This window comes from Ambystoma mexicanum, chromosome 10 (genome assembly GCF_040938575.1).
Source record: "Ambystoma mexicanum isolate Mex_15411 chromosome 10, UKY_AmexF1_1, whole genome shotgun sequence".
In the NCBI taxonomy this organism is placed as follows: domain Eukaryota; kingdom Metazoa; phylum Chordata; class Amphibia; order Caudata; family Ambystomatidae; genus Ambystoma; species Ambystoma mexicanum.
Window position 1 is genome coordinate 185,591,769 of NC_090932.1, and position 20,352 is coordinate 185,612,120.

General features: G+C 46.1%; 1 protein-coding gene across 1 annotated transcript in view; it reads right to left on the minus strand.

Annotated features, from left to right (window-relative positions):
* Positions 1 to 20,352, minus strand: part of GINS4 (GINS complex subunit 4) — a 225,971-nt gene that overhangs the window by 117,545 nt on the left and 88,074 nt on the right. Inside the window, exon 4 of the mRNA XM_069617686.1 lies at positions 1,710 to 1,823. Within this exon, the coding sequence (XP_069473787.1) occupies positions 1,710 to 1,823 (114 nt within the window). The remainder of the gene's footprint in view (positions 1 to 1,709; positions 1,824 to 20,352) is intronic.

The following is a 20,352-nucleotide window of genomic DNA, read 5'->3' on the forward strand; positions in this document are numbered from 1 at the left end:
TTACTAAACAAGCAATTCACGGACAAGGGGCAGAAATCCTGCAAGGAAAAGTCTGCCTCGACAGACCAAATAGAACCCAGAGATCTAGAAATGACATACTCCTTGAACCCAAACGTTAGTCGAAGAAAGAAAAAAAGATCAGCTTTTTTCAACATCTCAATGAAACTCAGTCACTTCCCCAGGAAAAATACACACTATAGAACCACCTAACCTTCAGGAAAGCAGTAAGAAATGGCTCTTTCACATACAGCGCTAACTCTCCAAGCCATAAGCCATTGCCGAAGAGAGGCCAAACATCATTGACCACACACAATGTGTTTTGGTTACTAAACACGCTAGCTGTGCGAAAGTGATTAGCTGTGTGACAGCGATTAGCCATATGCCAAGAGGATCACTCTTTCACCTCTCTAACACAAATGAAAACTCCCCATACTCCTACAAACACACCACAAACAAACCAACTATGCCACACACATACTGCATCTATAACACCACCACCCCCACTGAGACAAAACAGTAGAATTCCATACCTCTTCCAATAACCTACACAATACCAACTTGGCAAATGCATCCTTGCACAACAGGCACCCAAGGCCTCCCATATGGACTCAAGTGCCTGCATAACCACTAAAATATACCACTTAGAAGCAAACCCACACACAGTCACCGTTTTATTTCTCCGAACTGCAACTACAAACACTAGAGCAAAAGCATTCTTGTGCTCTTCCAACAAAACCAACTTATTTATCTTATTTTCAGATGTGCCAGAGTGCTTGGGGACCATGCAAATGGTAGCTGTGCCAGGTACACATCCCAGTAACATAACAAAACATGTTCCAAATAAGCTGCTCAAGAGCCAAATGTCTGCACTGTTTAACTGCTCGGCCCACACATCCACCTCGTTACTTTCTGTGAGAAGGACAAAGATGATGCTACAACGTTTGACAGTCTGAATTGGGTGAAGTTATAGACCTAGTCTTGAGTACCATTTTTCAAACATCTTTTGACAAAAAGTTAATAGGTCTACACTGGTCTGGATAACCATTTGAAGTGCTGAAGGGGTACGTGTTTCAGTGGAAAGGATTCTTACTTCTTGAAAATCACAGTGCAGTTATTTTCCCATACTCCTATGTCATTAAATCTTTACTCAGCATATTCATTTAGAAATAAACAGGAATACTCTTTCCTAAACAATTAAACAATTAATACAGCTGAGTGGTTGGTAACTGAACTTCGCAGTACTTAAGACGCAGTGAACAATGGGACGGGATTCAACGGGTCATCACAGCATACAAAGTATTTGGGTAATTTTATCAGATAAGCAGCCTAATTTTTCAGAGTTGGTAGATCTTTTCGAGTGGTTTGGATAAGTGCAATGCTATATTCCGTTCCCTTTTGGGCTCTTACATTTTGGAAAGAGAATTCCCTTCAATCAATCAACCAACCAATGAGCACTCAAGCACCAATTATTTGGCTCTGAAAGTCCTTATTGTGATCTTAGTGATTATTCAATTTGACCAAAATGCTGGAGTGGCCTGACAAACGGCAATGTGGAGTAGGAATTAATATGTTAAAGGTTCCTCCACCACTTTATCTATGTACACAGGGGGAGAGCAACCTTGAAGAATGTTTTTGAGACTTGCCAGGTTCGAGACCAAGAGGGATTCAGCCCACTTCCACCTTTTAACATGGCGTTACCTCTGCCTTACCTTCATAAGTCGGCTCCGCAGGTAGCTGCTTAGGACGAAGCGCACTCGCTCAATCTCCATCCGATGGATGCTGACTTTTAAATCCCCACTCTTCGCCCTCTTAAGATTCTCCTCCTAAAGAGACAACAAAAATAAAAGTCAGTATGCAATAAGATTAATCACTGCCCCCATAAAAGATGCTGACAATCTGCATCAATATACCACTAAGGTTTATCCAACAACATGGAGGTGTGAAGGTGGGGACGAGGGATACCATCTCTATGTGGAAGATTGGGTTTTATACAATTTCTAGCATAGGGTATTACAGTACAGTTTTGACCTGCCAAGGCGGTGGCCACTTTCTCACTCTGTGTCTTATCTGTGGCAATGACTGAAAAGAAAATGACAGAGCAGATCTGACTATAGCATTAATTTGGCAGCTTTTGGGCAGGGCTCTTCCAGTATATTTTTGTGATCATACAGGTCCTACCCCAAACATGGATCCTCATCCACCCACTGGGCTGTGCCAACCTGATAAATCTAGAACCCACTCAGCTGCAAATAATTTCTCCTTTAAGCAATCCCTAAAGACTTGCCTGCTCCCTTATTCAGTTAGCCATTGTGTTCTTAAATCTGTAGAATTGAGGCAGTTCGGGTCAAGAAATCTTCAGCTGTAGGATAGCTTCAGAAATACAATCCCCAGGAGCACAGGTCTCTAACCTTAGGGGAGAGGGACCTTGAGTGGGGATGGTCGGCCATGATGTGGACAGGCAGACAGCCATTCCCCTTGGGGCACGGACCTGGATACATCATCAGTGTCTGCATGCATGAATACATCAGGATGCTGTACTGCCAATATTTATATCCGAGTCCCCTTCAAGCTTCCTCAGTCTCAGAGGCTACTGAGGAAACAAGGGAGTTTGGTGGTTGCACTCATATGTGGTGGGCACAGGTCCATAGTACCACTACCTCTGACCCCCTTCGGGACACAAAAGGTAGCTGACAGTGAAGCCTACCAGGGTTGAAACCTACCGCAGGCAAGCTCTGGGATTATAATTGGTAGAGACGCCCCAATATAAATTCTTAACCTCTTGTCATTTTCAATATAGGACTGGTAGTGGACCTTTTTGAAATTAATCTGTGATTTAGGGTCTTTATGATCTCAGAGTCAATTAGAGGTGCAATATATTTTGAGCCCACAATCTAGTTTTAACCTTATGCGCACTGCACTTGTTATATAGAGCTGTATGACCTACTCTTGAGCCCATCACCAGAGGCTCCGTCACAATTTTCCATTTGTTTTGACAGTCTTTGTCTGCATCTACTGACAAGAATGTTTGTTCAATATGACTCCCTGGAACAACTACTGATCACGAAGAGTAGGACGATTCTCAAGAGCCGTGGTTTACGTGCACAGGAAATAAAAGGTCAAAAGAAATACTATGGCTCGTAGTAGTTTTGTGTTTTTTTATTTACTCCTAGAGCTAAATAAATAACTTTTGACCAATATATTTAAAAATGCAGAACAAAAATCCCTACATTTCATACAAGTTGTGTAAATATACAATTCATAAAATGTCAGCTTTAAAAACTAATAACAGCTATTAAATACCCATGCAAAGAGATCAAATCACATCAACATCAATGCTAATAAAGTGTGCTTAAAGTGCATTGAGACGCAGGGATTCTCAAGCTCTAAACTGTCTAAAAAGCCCACAATAGACATGACCATTGCAGTGGTACGCCCGGAAAGGCAGGCTTTCCAAACTTCAGTACCCATAAGGTCGTATGGATTTTGACCCACCATGTGTTTCTGAAGAAAGGCCAACCTTTGATCTTCAATAGTTTGAATTTTAGAAACAACCTTCTATAATGTCAGTTAGATTGCCTCAATAAGTAAGGGGCAATACCATCTAGTTTTTTATGTTCCATGTTCAGGAGCTGAAGGAAATTGTAGGAGTGGAATTCTTCAATAGTGCAAGTCCAGTCAAACCTATACAGAATTTTTCACATGTCCAAGATTCTGAATTGAATCCGTCTCTGACATGCTGATTTTAGAGAGGATTTCCAAACAAGAAGACACCAGTTCCTTTAAATAGGACACACACTGTACATTCCTAATTTGGCTCATAATCATAAAATAAGGAGTCTTTCATTGGATCAATAAGCTTTCTATAGAATGATAGAAGTCTCTACTGAGCTCTGCTTTCCAGAGAGCACAAGCCAAGTTCGTATCCGACAACAGAAATGGGTGCAGATTTTTGAATACTCAATGCTTTCTCCATATGAAACCTTCCAAACACTTCAAAGTATTTAACAACGATATAAAAAAGTTTCAATATCATATAAAAGCCTAGATATGAACTTTTTCTCATAAAACTTGATTAGTGGTTTCACAGAGCACTTCCCATATTTGGAGGCGACATGCTTCAGTTAATTCAGCATAGCTACTGCTCGCACTCACCCATTCCTTTACTTTCACAATGTTAGGCACACAAAAAATTGGGAAACCCAAAATAAATGAGGCTTTCAATCTTTTCCAAAGCTTCACCTCCCAACGCCATTTGTACAGAGATTCACGAGTTCTAGCTGTACACTGCATGATCTTAGTTTTTCTGGGAATTGATGGCTAAGGAGTTCAGACATGCAGAACTACTAAAGGCCTCTAGCAAGTACCGATGTCCCCGTTCAGTGCAGTTGAACAGCAAGAAGTCGTGCGTAATTAAGCCACGATAACTTAAGATGGGCCAATTTAGGGAACACATAAGTTGCATTTTTCAATTGCTCCCCAATGTCAGAAGTGTATAAATTAAAAAGGCATGGAGCAAGGATGTATCCTTGTCTTACTCCTCTTTTGACTGGGATCCTACATGACAAGGCACCATCCTGATTTAATCTGACCCGCTGTCAGTACCTTATATTCAGGATACAAAAAAGGTAGCAGGTGCCCCTCTCTTGAATTAACACAGCATGATAAGCTGTTCAGTGGTTTGTAACGACTTTGAGAGTTGGCAGCCATCTGCTTTTTGCTCACTGTACCTTTCACAGATGGGAAATATCCATTTGCATATCAGTCTTTGCCCCGCCCACATAGACAGTCCAGCACCGAAATGCTATGGCAATTCCCTTCTGAACAAGAGTACCAGCAGCAACCCCATACACGTGTTTCAGCCTTGTTGGGTCTCATCAGTGAGGTGGAGCTGTGTCTCTCTGAGCACAGTGAGCAGGGAATCCACGTCTGGTTGCCCCCAGGTAACTTAGGGTGACCAACCCCAAGTTCCTTCCAAAAATTATATTCAGGATACTGTGATCTTCTACGGCAGAGTGCAATTGCAACAGACCGGACCAGAGATAGGCACTCGGAGCATCTTTAGGAATACAGTCCGAGTCACTATCCCCCTTCCGGCTCACCACTGATAGGACAATCGATGTTGAGAGTTTATGGACTTGGTTGGCAGCAGTTTGTCAGGACCCAAGGACGACACATTTTGTATAAGCAGGGTGTACACGAGTGCTCCCTCCTCCCTCTGTTTCCCCCAGCTATGGTACTCACATGAAGTGAGGTGGGCCTAGCAAGGAAAATGATATAGAAGAAAATCGGGGAGTCCAGTGCAGGAATACTCCCTATGAGACCTTTTACGTAAGGCCTACCTAACTGTCCCTAACCCCATGATAACTTACTCGGAATTCGGCAGTTACAGCGTCAATGGTTCAGCAGATCATCAGTCAGTTGATCCGATACCGTGAACAGCCCCGAGTTCCTTTTATACAACACCCGGGAGCATTGTGGATTGCTTCTGGGTGTGTGTGGACGTCAATTTATGTGCATGTGATCCCGGGCCTGAGTCTGTCCCCCAACCGCCATCTTGGTTACAGGCGCCAGGCTCCGGGGTTCCTCCTGCATCGCTGAAGTGGGGAAACCTTTGAATTTGTTTTAGTAGAGGGAAGAGTGCAGCAGGGCTTCCCTTATAAGTGACCGAAAGACACCAGCGCAGGTCTTGCTGGGATGAGTTTGCACCGAGCACCTGGTAAGAGCCTAACGGTAGGTTCCCCAGTAAACCTCCCCCTGGGACCTGGCTTGTGAGGATACTTTAGGTGAAAATCATGGAGAAGATCAGGTGTATGTAATGAGGAGGAGGATTCCCAGGTGCGATCTTCCGGCCCATATCCCTGCCAGTCTAATAAATAGAATAATTTGTTACCTTGCCATCGTGAATCAAGGGTTCCATGTGATATTTTCGCCGCAAAAATATCGCCATACAAAAATGTTGCCATATTTTTGCAGTGAAAATAACACATGGACCCTGCGGGGGACACCCCCGCAAACCCCGCACCTAATATTTTCGACACCAAAAATATCGCCTATGGCCGTTCCAGACAACCATATGTACGGCGATATGTGAAACCTTGTATTCCTCGTCAGTTTCCACGGTTATTGGAGGAGGGCGAGGAAGGCTTCAGTTTGGAGGACCCTTTTGTCGATATGGTTGTAGTAAGGAAACATAAAACACAGGATGTATTTTTAACCTGGCAGGCAATTTTAATCGAATGGCCACCAGATTAATGACTGTCAATAACATAGGGTCCAATGTAACAAGGTCAAAACTTATTAGAAATTCCAGGTAGTTTCAGATTTCTGGTAGAGAGCCACACTTTTTGTCCAGTGACGTAGGAGGGTTCTTTCTGTCTATGACGGTTTGCATACTCTTGGGCTTGAGTTTGACTCCGATGAAGATTGTCTTGGATAGTTTGATATGCAGCTTGGATCTTGTGTATCCAGAGATCGGCCGTGGGTACCAGTGATGCATCGATTGGTATGATTGTTGGATGATGGGCAGAATAAACCGTAAAAAGGGTAACATTCCAGCAGAGCAGTGTATCGTGTTGTTGTAGGCGAATTTTGCTAATGGAAGGTAATTAATCCATTCTTGTTCCCGTTGACTGCAGTAGCAACGGAAATATTGTTCTAGATTCTGATGGAGTCTTTTAGTTTGCCTGTCACTCTGTGGATGATAAGCGGACGATCAATGTAAATCCACTCCCAGGTGTGTATGCAGGGCTTTCCAAAAGTGGGAGATGAACTGTGATCCTCGATCTGATAGGATTGTCTCGGGTACACCATAATGTCTAAAAGATGGTAGAAAAGAATATGCGGGCCAACTCGGCTGCTGAGAATAAGTTCAAAGTGGCCCATTTTGGTGAATCCACCACTGTCCGAATGAGAGTAAACCTGTTGGATTCAGGGAGGTCTGTTATAAAATCCATGCTGATGGAGTGCCAAGGGTAGGGTGGAATGGGGAGAGGTTGTAGTAGCCCCACAGGTCTTTGTCTTAGACTTTTGGCTCTGGTGTAGATGTCACAATCTTGAATGTATTCCTGGAGGTCTTATCCATTGTCTTCCACCAGGCATATCTTTTTACCAAGTCATAGGTTTTCAATTGTCCATAGTGTCCTGCCAAAGGGCTGTCGTGACACCAGGCCAGTATTTTCCGTTGTTAAGGAATCCATCGTTTTTACCATGGTACAGGAGACCATGTATGTCTCGATGTTGGTCATCCTGTAAGAATTGCAGGTTATCGGACTCCTGGTAGGACTCCCGAATTTTGTGTAAAAATTCAGACATGGTTTGTGAAAGCATGCATATCACTTGTTCAGGTAATATAAAGGGTACTCCGGCGTGTATTGGTAAAATTGTGTCTGGAAGACTTCTGGATAAGGCATCCCCCTTTGTATCCTGTGCTCCTAGTTTAAAGGTGATGACCAAATCAAAACGGCTAAAAGAAATGTCCTCAACGGGATTGTCTTTGGTTGGTGCTTTTGGATGTTTTTAGGAAACCCAAGTTCCGGTGGTCAGTAAGGACCGTGATGGGAAATAAGGCTCCTTCTAAATAGTGTCTACATTGCAGGAAGGCTTCTCTGATTGCCAGCAATTCCTTATCGAATATAGTATAGTTTATTTCTGAAGGTGAAAGTTTGCGGGAGTGATAAGCTACTGGATGAAGATCGTTAGTGGGTGCTTGTCTTTGGGATACAATGGCTCTGAGAGCATAGTTGGAAACAATAAAAAGGGGCATCAGCTCTGGGTAGACTTAGTACTGGTGCCTTGATAAATGCCTCTTAACCATGTGAAGGCTTCTTTTGCCTGGGTGTCCCATAGTTATTTTGTGTCTTTTTTAAGCAGAGGTGCGAGAGCTTGGGTTTGATGGGAATAATTCTTGATAAATCGCTGATAATAATTAGCGAATCCAAGGAATCTTTGAAGTTCTTTGATGTTTTTTGGAGCAGTCCAAGTTTGAATGGCTTTGACTTTTTCTTGGTTCATGTCCACTCCATTGGGGGAAAGGACATGACCTAGGAAGATGACGGTGTCTTGGTGGAAGGCACATTTACTTAGTTTGGCATAAAGGTGATGTTTATGTAGTCGCCGGTGTAATTTCAGAACATGTTGTACATGATGTTCATAATCCTTGGAGTACACTAGGATATCGTCCAAGTAAATGACTACAAATGTATCCAAATGTCCTTGAAGATATCATTTACAAAGAACTGGAAGGCAGCAGGCGCATTACAAAGCCCAAAGGGCATCACTAAGTATTCGTAGAGCCCTGTTCGTGTGCGGAATGCAGTTTTCCATTCATCTCCATTGATAAATGAGTACCAAATTGTAGGCACCTCGTAGGTAGAGTTTAGTATAGATGCTGGCCCCTTGTACTTGATCAATAAGCACTGGAATAAGGGGCAGAGGACACCGGCTTTTGATGGTGATGTCATTCCATCTGGCGATAGTCGATGCAGGGCCTTAATTCATCGAAATCTTTTTTTGGTAGGAAGAAGATTGGTGCTCCTGCAGACGAGGTAGAAGGCCTAATTAAACCTTTTGCCAGATTTTCAGTGATGTAGAGGTCGAAGATTTGTGTTTCCTTAGGAGTAAGAGCGTATGTTTTGACAAACAGAATAAAAGCCCCTGGAAGTAGTTCTATCCGAAAGTCATAGATTCTGTGTGGTGGCAGGTCATTTCCTTCCTGGGGGTGGAAAACGTCCTGATATTCTCGGGGGTTGTCATTGTTGCAGAGATTGTAGCTGATGTCGATTTGAGAGGAGAGATCATGATTTCTTCTTCGTTTTGTCTCAAAGATTCGAGGTGGCAATTTTGTGTACAATAAGGAGATTGGATGTTCACTGTTCCTGGACTCCAATCTATGGAAGGGTTATGTCTCGCTAACCAGGGCATACCAAGTATGACTTGAAAGTAGGGGGCTTCTAGGTCATCAAAAGTGATGAATTCACGAGGATACACTCCGCAGGTCATTCTTATAATTCCTGTTTGCTTTGTAATCGTTCCGGAAGTTAAAGCAGATCCATCTATTGAATGTATGGTTTCCACTATTTCTTTGTCCTAGATAGGTAATCCTTGTAATGCAGCATAACTGGTATCTTTAAAGTTTCCTGTTGCTCTGCAGTCTATAAGCGCCAATTTCTATAGGGTCAATTCCGTGGATATACCAGGTAATCCTTATGTATATATGTTGGCCTACAGGTGTAGGAGGAGGGGGGGGGGGGTCGGTCCTTCCCAGAGCCGGGTTTAGGGCTCGCTGGACCCCTCATATTCCCTGCAAGCGCAATCCCTTTCCCAGGTTTTTCGAGCAATTCCAAACTGTATGCCCTGTTGTTCCACAATAGTAACAGAGGTTGTTCTTTCTCCAACAATCGCTTTCTTCAGGGTTTACGGGACCTCAGCTACTTCTGATTTGCATGGGTTCGGAAATATCTTTGTCTTTGGGGGTATTCACTGGGGTTCTACGCAGATCATATATTTTCCGTTCACTTTGACGTTCCCCATGTCTCTGTTCGATTTGGAGGGCTAGTTCCATTAATTCATCAATATTATTGGGAGGTCGGATGTACTAGGTTGATCGAGTCTTTGAGATCTTTTTTTAAGTCTGCTTTAAAAAAAAAAAACAAAAAAAAAAAGGTGGTCTGTACATCGTCTTCCCAAGCAATTTTCAGCAACCAAATATTTGAAACAGGCTATGTAGGATATAAGATCCTGGTTTCCTTGTTTGATCTCTAGGAGCTCATGGCACAGGATTTTCCTCAAGTATTTTCCCAAAAGCTCTGAGGAATGCGTCGTAATCATCTAACATTGGATCTTGATTGTTAATCCACGGATTAGCCCAGGTAAGAGGCGGTCCATCCAGGTTCATTAAAATGAACGTTACCTTGGCCATATCGACCTGGTAGATATGGGGTCTATGTCATGATCACTGCTTCCAAGGAGTCAGGACCAGCCCAACGTCCTTGGAAGCAGGCCCCTAACCCTGATCCTAGGCACCAGCCGGTCCCCGCAGGGACCTTTTGGACCTTGTCCTGGCGCCGGTGGCACCAGACTCATCAGAAGCATCGGTCCCGGCACTGGAAGCGCCGGGCTCATCATTGGTGTGAAGGTGCTTGGGTGGACTTACCTGTGGCAGACCATGCTGCTTACTTACCAGACTCTTAGAAGTCCTTGGTGAACTGGGACTACTTTCTTACCTGGGTGGGGCAGCTCCACTCCCTGGATACAGCACTGGAACTCTTCTGGAAGCAGGAACTCTTTTCTTACCTAGGCGGGGCCGTGGAAGGAGACGCCTCATCACTCCTTGGCTATTTAAACCACACCCGATTGATGAAATGTGCTTCGCGTTATTCTCCATCTGCAGCAGAACGCTCACCGAGTCTGTTCCAGCCTTTCTTCTTTGGATCCTGAACCTGCAAGAATTATACGTACCATTCCTGTACCCGATCAACATCAGCACCTGCAAAAGACCAGAAACAACAGGTTAGCAGAACGAACTTTAACACGCAGTGTTTACTTACCTGATCCATCGGCAGCGGCCGTGTCTCACGCTGCACCTTCGCCTGCAAAGATAAACAGCATTATCATACTTACTGGCACGCTGTGCATTCCGGCTTCTTCACGCTGCATCTTCACCTGCAAAGATAAACAGCATTATCATACTTACTGGCACGCTGTGCATTCCGGCTTCTTCACGCTGCATCTTCACCTGCAAAGATAAACAGCATTATTCTACTTACCGGCACGCTGTGCATTCCGGATTCTTCACGCTGCATCTTCACCTGCAAAGATAAACAGCAGTGTTACACTTACCGGCACGCGGCGAATTCCGGATTTCTTCATTCTGCATCGTCGCCTGCAAAGACAAAGAAAGAGACAGTAAGAGCGCTTGCCATACTTACGCAATTCCAGGCGCTTCACCGCCACGCATAAAAAGACTATAAAGAGTAAAGGTGTCCAGAAACTTACCAGTCGTGCAGACAACGACGGTACCCATCCTCTGAAGTCAAGAGGCCAACGTTTCACCAGTGAAGGAACTGGCAACGGCACCCTGCACTAGACGCAGATGGAGAGCCCAGCATTCACCTATCTAAGGTGAGCACGTTGACCTGGGAGGGGGGCTCAACAGTCAGGCTGAGAGGAGACAGATAGGGACATTCACAACCCAGACCTTTAACCCCCATATTATTTCACCTGCAGAAACCTCACCCTTCGAGTCCGACACACAGTGCGGAGAGGTTCGACCCGAGAAGCCAACCGAATCCTGCACATCACGTTTCGTGTTACAGACACCTTCCTGCCAAGACCCGCGCCTCCGTGGGAATCAGGTGAGCGTTACATCTATTCATGAAGTGTAGTAGGCATTGAGTCATAAATTTCTGGAATCCATCTGGGTTTCCAGTGTATTTAGTGGGCATAGGGGGGGTTGGAGTATGGGCACCTACTCTGATCTTTATGGGTAAAGGGTTGTCTTGATCAACGGGTGAAGAACTAGCCATATAATTATACCAGAAGGAAGCAGGTTTCAAGGTTTTGTGTGCGAGTCTGAACTAGTCCCTGTATCTTTTTTGCAAGGTATGAACGGTTTGTTGTAATGCTGTTACTTGTGTTGCTAAAGCAGTGTTATCAGGGCGATAACCAGCCATTTCGGCTTGTATAGCTTGTATGGCTGTTGCCCTATCTCATCGCTTTTTCCATTGCACTCAGGGGTAGAAGAAGCGAGTTCGGATCAATCTGTCAGTACCTTAGATTTAGGATACTGTGATCTTCTATGGCAGAGTGCAATTGCAACAGACCTGACCAGAGACAGGAACTCAAACTCTTTATGCATACAGTCCAAGTCCCTATCCCCCGTCCGGCCCACCACTGATAGGACAATGGTTGGCAGCGGTTTGTCAGGACCCAAGGAAGACGCATTTAGTATAAGTAGGGTGTACATGAGTGCTCCCTCCTCCCTATGTTTGTTTCCCCCAGGTATGGTACTCACATGAAGTGAGGTGGGCCTAGCATGGAAAATGAAGAGTCCAGTGCAGGAATACTCTCTATGAGACCTTTAACATAAGGCCTACCTAACTGGCCTTAACCCTATGATAACTTACTTGGAATTAGGCAGATACAGCGTCACTGGTTCAGCAGTTTGTTGGTCAGTTGATCTGATGCTGTGAAACACCTTTGATTTCCTTTTATACAACACCCAGGAGCGTTGTAAATTGCTTCCTGTCGTGCTCGGGCGTCATTATGCGCATGTGATCACGGCCCTGACTCTGTCCCCCAACCGCCGCATTGGGTACAGGCGCCAGGCTCCGGGGTTCCTTCCTCCTGCATCGCTGAAGTGGGGAAACCTTCAAATTAGTTTTAGTAGAGGGAGAAGTGTGGGAGGGCTTCTGTTGTAAGCAACCGGAAGACACCCGGCGCAGGTCTTGCTGGGATGCATTTGCGCCAAGTGTCTGGTAAGAGCCTAACACCTACATTGCAGAGTTCTCATGTATACCAATAGGCGACCTTAAAGCAGTTGGAATTCCCAACCCTGCAGCTTCTTCTGAAGAAGTTCTCTGTTCACACTATCAAAAGTAGCAATTAGGTCAATCGTCGCTATGTACATGGAAGTGTATTTTTTGGTGCAAGCGGACGATTGGAGGCACTTCTGTAAAAAGCTGTTTAAAGTTATTCCCATAAACTTTCTGAATCTCTTTGCCACCTCTGGATTCTGCCTGCCTCCATGGCACAGGTCTCCACATGACGCAGCAGCAAGGTGGCAAACTATTGGTATCGATCACGTCTCTGAAAAGCAAGTCAAAATACCCGCCCACAACACCAGGCTCCAACAAAAGACAAAGTTTGGAAGGTCATTTGGTCCAGGGGCCCTAGAAGAGATTATTTTACCCAGGGTTTCTAGAATGATTATTTCATCTATCTCTAACTGCCAATAGTCAGTACACTCAAACCTTGAGATTATTGTTAGGGATGTCAGAGGAGAAAACATTTTCAAAATAAGAAACCCATACGGGTTCAGCCACTGCATTCAATTGCTTGTACACTTGTGGATGTGAAGCGCCATTAATTAAATGCCAAAACGCGAAGGCGTTTTTACTCCAACACCTGCGGCGTATTTTCACTATCCCATTGAAAAAGTTGAACTCTTCTTCCCCTGACCCAATTTCTGTATTTCAACTGTTTTCTTAATAACTTGCACTGCCCCATAAATCTGCCCACCGTACTGGACTTTAATAGCAGTAATTTCTGCTCTGTACTTCTTTTTATTAACGTCCAGTTCATGGTCAAATTTATCTAAGTGGGGTACACCAGTCCCTATAGGCGAGAAGCTACCGGGCCTAAAAACATTCTTTCATCAAACTGATTAAAAGATTCTACTGTTGGGGTATTCACCATCTAGTCCACAGGTGCAGAAATACACCATTCCTCAAAAGCAAAATTGGCCTGGCATACTTTATTCGTGTTCCAAAAAATGCCATTAAAAGTGCCCCCAACCTCACTCAATACCCTGTGTGACGCCCCCTGACTGCTCACCCCAGTGGAAGTTAATTTCAGTGCTTAAAAGAGTTGTGTGAGAAACCAAAGGGCGTCGTCTCACCCGCTAGACCTCAGGGACTTCATCCAGGTGGCTAGGACATGGCCATCGCTTTTGGATCCAGTTCCTGGTGTGAAAAACCTGAAGGTGTCTCGCTGCTAGTTCCCGGAGATCTGTCATCCAGGTGGCCAGGACACAGCGATCGCTATTGGAACCATATCCTGGGGGTAGACCAGTGGGGGAGGATCACCTGGATTAGGGGTCTTCGGGGAGTGGAAGTGGGACACCGAATGGTAAGACGCGGTACCCCCTTCCTTGTAACACCTTTTCCCCCATCCTACTCTGTAGGATATGTAAAAGCTCTACCCCTTACCCCTTTCCGACACAAACACTTTCCCTGACATGTCCCAACACAAGGGTCAGACAGAGTCAGGCAATGGACAATAATCACACACACCTGTGTGCAGACTTCGAGCAAGGCCAAACGCACAAGGAAACAGCTACACCGAACTGGCAGTTTAAACGGAGAAGAAAAGCGGTGAGAGCTGGAAGGACGACGAAGGGGGAGCTGCCCATGCCCTTTTCACCTCAAGCCTGCAAAGCCTCAGAAAAGGGAATTACAAGACCGGGAAATACAGCGGACGTGTGGAGTGACAACTGTCAACGGTGCAGGGGGGCCTATCGCATTGATGATACAGGCAGGGAGGCACGCTGGCTACCGTGGTACCGTCCTCGACTCCAGAAGCAAGCCAAGCCAGCAGACCCGACATAATCGGTGAGTCAGAGGAAGCCGACGGCGAATTGAATCGTATTGAGCCCAAGGTTGCAAGTGGCAACAGTTGAGAATCTCAAGAACTTGAGAACAAAGAACTTGTGTGTGTTTGAACTTTTGGGGGAAGCCCGTAGAATGGCCAGCTGCAGAGAGGTCAGGCGCTGCAGGAGTGCTAATTCAGAGGACTCTCACTGGCCCCTTTAGCGGTTGAAACTACAAGCCCCAGAAGGCCCTACGAAGGGGCGGCGTGAGGTGTCGGAGTGGTCCTACAAGGGTCACGTCAAATCCCTTGTACACTCGAAAGTCTCTGACCCATTGCCAAGGAGGAAGCTAAAGGAAGGGAGTCCCACATCGCGAGAATGTAAAATGAAAAGATTGTGAATATTGAGGAATAAGGCAAGTGTGAACCTGACAGATTAATGCCAAAAGGAAGCCAGGGACAAGGAAACCCCTGCTTTCTGGTGAGTTGAGACAAACCATGAACTATGTTGGGAACTCATGAACTGTGATAAAGATGGCTATGTGAACCAGACGGAGGGATGCCAAAGGGCAAGTCCAGGAGAGTGAATCCTGCATTGTGTTAACGTAAAGTGAACTGTATATTTGGCAAATGTGAACCCGGTTTGAGGGATGCCTATGAGTTGGGGTGAAGAGTAATACACCCATGAACACTGTGAAGACCAGAGTGACCCTGGCCGAGGGTCGTCAGCAGTGGGAAGTTGGAAGCTGCATTTGAAAGGCCATAGTGAACCTGACGGAGGGAGTCCCAAACTGCGAAAGGATCCGAACCCGACCGAGGGAAATCCAAGGGGCGAAGAGCCGACACCCAAGCTACAAGATTACAGAAGTAACTTTTTGTTGTTTGTTATTTTGATCGGTCAGGCCTTCTTAAGCAAGAGACTTTGCAACGAAGAGACTTGAGCCTGGAAGGTTTGTGAGCCTTGTGCTGGAGAGGCCCTGGAGTGTGCTGTGCTCAGAAGTCCCGCCTTGTCCTCGGCTTACAAACGCAGGCAAGGGAGACCCAGCCATACCATTCTGACTTATTTTGTTAACACTTCTTTCTTTTCTGATGAACATAATCCCACACTCTTTTTGTAATTTAGTGGTAAGGATTGGCAATAGTTTTTATTTGTTTGGATAGGCCCTTTTGATTTGACAATACGCCACTAGGACTGCCTTATTATTATTTGATGGTCGTAGCTTGCTCGCATCTTAGATTTAGGTTTAGATTAGGCATTCATCCCACCCATTATAAAGTTCAATAAACACCCTTTAACGGTGATCACTTGTGTCTGTTTTACTGTTGCCACCATGGAGTTCCTTACACTAGCGGCAAAGGTGAACCTACTGGAGCAAAGCAACCGACAGAGGGGTGAGAGAAAAGTGTAGAGAAACCCAGTAGACCCCTGTGGGAGGTTGTTGCCTCCAAAGAGCAGTGAAAAATACGCAGAGAAGGCCAAATCACAGACAAGAAAGCATTGTGTTTCAAGGGCGCCAGAGACCCTCCCAGGTGAACGGCAGGGAGGCAAGGCCAAGCCAGTGGTATTAACCTTGACTTGTCAATTTAAACCGCAAAGACAAGAAAAGAATGCACACAGCCGGTGAGTTGGCGAGTGACATGAAAGGCAGGTGCATGTTAAGAAAGATTGAAGTTGCAACAGTATATCTTACAATTGAAGGGTGCACGCGTGTGGATGAGACGCAAAAGAAGGCAGACTTGTGGTGAACTTTAAATTACCAATAATTGTGAAGCCAGTGATACAGAGTAGCAGAGTGGTCCAGCTAAGGGAAGTAGCCCACTTGAAAGTCTCTGCAAAAGGTGAAAGGTTTTGCTATGAAGCAACAAAGTGAAGGCACTCTAACATACGTAATGGTCAAGATTAACCCCGGCAAAAGGGGAAGCAAAAGAGGATTGTTGAACTTTTGTGCTTATTATACTGAACTACCCCGACCAAGAGACATTGGGGCAAATGACGCAAAAGAGTCTGAGCTGAAGGGAAAGTCGAAGTGGTCCTGCGGAGGTCTATAGTAAAAACCTTGCACATTTGAAAGTCTTCGACATCCGGAAAAGGTTCAAGCTCGACTGAGGGAGACTTGAAATGCGATAAGTTCGGGGAAGGGAACTGCTAAAGAATGTGAATAAAGCTTGGGGAAGGGAACCCCAGCAACAGCTGTGATTGAGGGGTCTGAGCCCGACAGAGGGAGACCTACATGCAATTATTTTTTGTTGAACTGTGAACTTTTTGATGAACTGCGAAAGAACTTTGACGTGGAAGGCCAGGCGGGCCTCGATCCACTTTTTGAACTGCCTTTGATTTGAGAACCTGAGCCATAGTGTGTCATCATGTCTGTGGGGGCCACCTTACCCCATGCTGTCCAACCTGGGGAGGAGAGCGGACTCCGTGATTTTGATCCTTTATGTTACAAGACTGATTTTCCTTTGCATACACATTCCCCATTACACACTTTTTGTATAAGAGATAGGGTAGGCATTAGGTTTTGTTAGCATAGGCCATTTTGATTTGATAAAGATTGACTAGGATTGTGTTTTCGTTATTATTTGATGGTAGAAACTACTCCCATCATAGCTATAGGGCAAAGTAGGAGATTTTACAAACCCCGCAAATCTAATACAAGTTTTAAAATTGTATCTCTGGAGGCCACCAGGGGGTGCGCTGATGGTTGGTGCCTGTTCAGGTCAGGGAGCCCCCACTTATCGCCTCCCCCCACCCCCAAGGTGATCAACCCCCATGCCACGGAAGGACTGAAGACCCCCTGACCTGGTGGGAGAAACAACAGAGCAAATCTGTGCAGTGCTCGCCGAGTACTGCTGTGGAGAAGAGGTGGGCAAAAACAAAACATGCTCCGGTCCGCTTAGGACGTAGAGCGCAGTAACCGTGCAAGGTCGCCCAGACCACGGGGAGGGCCGCAGAGCAGGAGAAATGAGCCGACAGGCTGCAACGAGGTGGGTGAGCACCCTCCCTGCCCTTCTCGGGTTCTCACACTGCCCAGGGCCTCACAACGTTCAGAACCTCTATCAGGGAACTGAGGAAAATACTCAGGACTCCGGATTTCGCCGGGGCCCAACAGGAGTGCGCATCTGGGACCTGAATCGCCACCCACCCCTACTGAGGGTGAAGGACTCAGAGGATCTGTGCCAGGGGGATACACAAAGGACCCGTGGACATTTGCAGGATGCACCGCGCCCAAGGAGGTGGAGGCAGAATCAAGAGGAGTAGCTCCACGGGGCCTGCCCTCACAGGAGGTGCTTGGGACTGAAAAACACAGGGTATGGTGGCAGCGGTGTGCCCTGGCCCGCCGCTCCCGGAATATTGAACTGGTGCAGGGAGGAGGCTCTGTGGCCTAGGAACCCCTCAGCCAGGTGGAAGGCACACACAAGAAGGGGAGGCCCAGGGAGTCTGAGGAGCTTTGGCGACACTGTGAGAAACCTGAGCGTGTCTCACCAGCTAGTCCCCGGGAATCTCTCATCCAGGTGGCCAAGACACGGCCATCGCTATTGGATCCAGTTCCTGGGGGTGGATTAATGTGGGAGGATCACCTGGATGCGGGGGAGGGTCTTTGAGGAGTGGAAGTGGGACACCGAAGAGTGAGACGCGGTATCGCCTTCCTTATGACACCTTCTCCCCATCCTGCCCAGTGTGATACTTGGCACTCTACCCCCACCCCTTTTCCAAAACAAAACTTTTTGCACAACATGAACGATAACTGACTAATACTCGAGCCATTTACCCGACATGTCCCAACACAAGGGTCAGGCACTTGTTGACAACTACACACACCTGACTACCCTTTCCCTTCCCAATGGGGATAAATGGTGGAGCAGAAGAGCATACTCCGAGCAAGGCTGAACGCACAAGGAAGCAGCCATTCTAGGACGGCAGTTCAAACGGAGCAGAAAGGAGACGAGACCCGAGAGGACGTCAACGAGGGAGTTGCCCTTTCCATTTTCAACCCAGATCTGCAAAGCCTCCGATGAAAAACATAAGACCGGGAAATCACAGCTGGCGAATGGTGTGACGGATGTCAGCGGTACATGGAACCCTCCTGCACTGAGAGGCAGGGCGGGGAGCAGCGATCGGCATCGTAGTGCTGTCCTCGACTCCAGTGGCAAAGGAGCCGCCGATGGGTTCAGCTCAGCCAGTAAGTCGAAGAACCTGATAGTGAACCGGACTGTGTTAGGCTCAAGGTTGCAGTGGCAACATTAAGAAGATAATGAGACACAAGGTCTTTTGTGAGCAAACTTGGTACCAGAAGTAGAGTGGTCCGGCGCCACGTGGGCGCTCAGTCAAAAATGTCTAGCGGGTACCCCTCTTATGAACAAAAAGACTGTATTTAACATTGGGAAGAAAAAGTACAACGGACGCCCACCCAATAACTTAGCACCAAACAGATCAAGCCAGAATCTGCCACCATATAAGTGGACACTGAAACTTCACCTCTGATGCCTTACCTATTGCAACCTTTGCAACTGTATATAAAATGTCACCTCTTGCTGCCTTAACCAATGCAACTGTATATAAAGCTTTCGCCTCTTGCTGCCTTACTTAATGCAACTGTCAATATTGAAATGTATTGTATATATCCTCTAACTACCTGCCTGCAATCCTGTGACTGTAACTATGTAACATTAAGTCTAAAGCCTCCTTGTACTGCTTGCGCCCAGTTACCCTTGGGTCTGGTGCGCCATATAAAAATAATAAACAAACAAACATACAAATATCAAGAGGCCATAGAGAAGGCTGGCATAAAGTGTTATGGTGGTCATACAAGGGTCTAGCCAAATCCCTTGTATAATCGAAAGTCATTGATCCATTGCCGAAGTATTGACATTGTGAAGCAGGCGTTTACGTCCGGCTGAGGGAAACGCTGAGCGAACTGTGAATGTGTGAAAACTGCGCTTGCCGTACACAGAGTGACCCAGCAAGAAGAGATCCCCTTCAGAAGTCCCCGTTTGAATTGGCAAGTGCTCTGGTTAGTCTGTGCCCGACTGAGGGAGACAGACGCCTGAGAGAAGGGTCAGAGCCCGGCCGAGGGGGACCTCACTAAACGGAAGGGGTGGTTTAAAAAGACACCAAGATTTGTGAATATTACAAATAAGGAGATTGAGATTGAAGAGAAGTGAATATCATATTGTGAAGAAGCTAAGTGAACAACATTGTGATAACAAGTATGAACCAGACTGAGGGAGGTCCACAGTGAGTGGTTGGTCTGAGCCCGAATGAGGGAGGCCGACGACAGAGAAAGATCGGAGCCCGGCTGAGGGGTTTCAAGGGTTAAGGTTTATCACCACTGGCGTAACAGGGGCCCCCGCAGCCCCCGCGGTGCGGGGGGGCCCCACCAGCACATGGCTGGGAGGGGGCCCCAGTAAAAAAAAAAAAAAAAAAAAATTTCTAAAAAAAAAAAAGTTTCTTTTGAAATTCACTCTGCATTCATAAAGAACATTTCTGTAACAGAAATAATTTCTTTATGAAGGCAGAGTGACTACAAAAAGAAACTTTCTTTTTGAAGTCTGAGGGCCCCCGTACCCCATGACATGGAAGACCCTAGGCTGGAGGCCTCCATGTCATGGGGTTGGGAACCCTATGCCTTCAAAAAGAAATTGTTTGTTTTTGAAGCCACTCAGCCATCATAAAGAAATTATTTTGATTATGGTTCGGTCCTTAACTGAAATAATTTCTTAATGAAGTTATAGGGCCTCATTACGACTCAGGCGGTAAGGGTTTAACGACGGCGTAAACAGCGCCGACCCTTACCGCCTGAGTACGAGGTCCCTTAGCGCCATGGCGGATTTAACACCTGCTTTTAGCAGGTGTTAAAATCCATGGCGCTAAGGGACCATGGAGTTAATTACGCCACCGTAATTTACGGTGGCGTAATTAACGCCTTCGCCACTCCCATTATGCCCTATGGGGCAAAAATGGGAATGGGGAAGGGTAAATGGGGATTGGGGACTTACCGCCCCGCCAAGGTCGGAATGGGGCGGTAAGTCCGCCAACCACCATGGCGT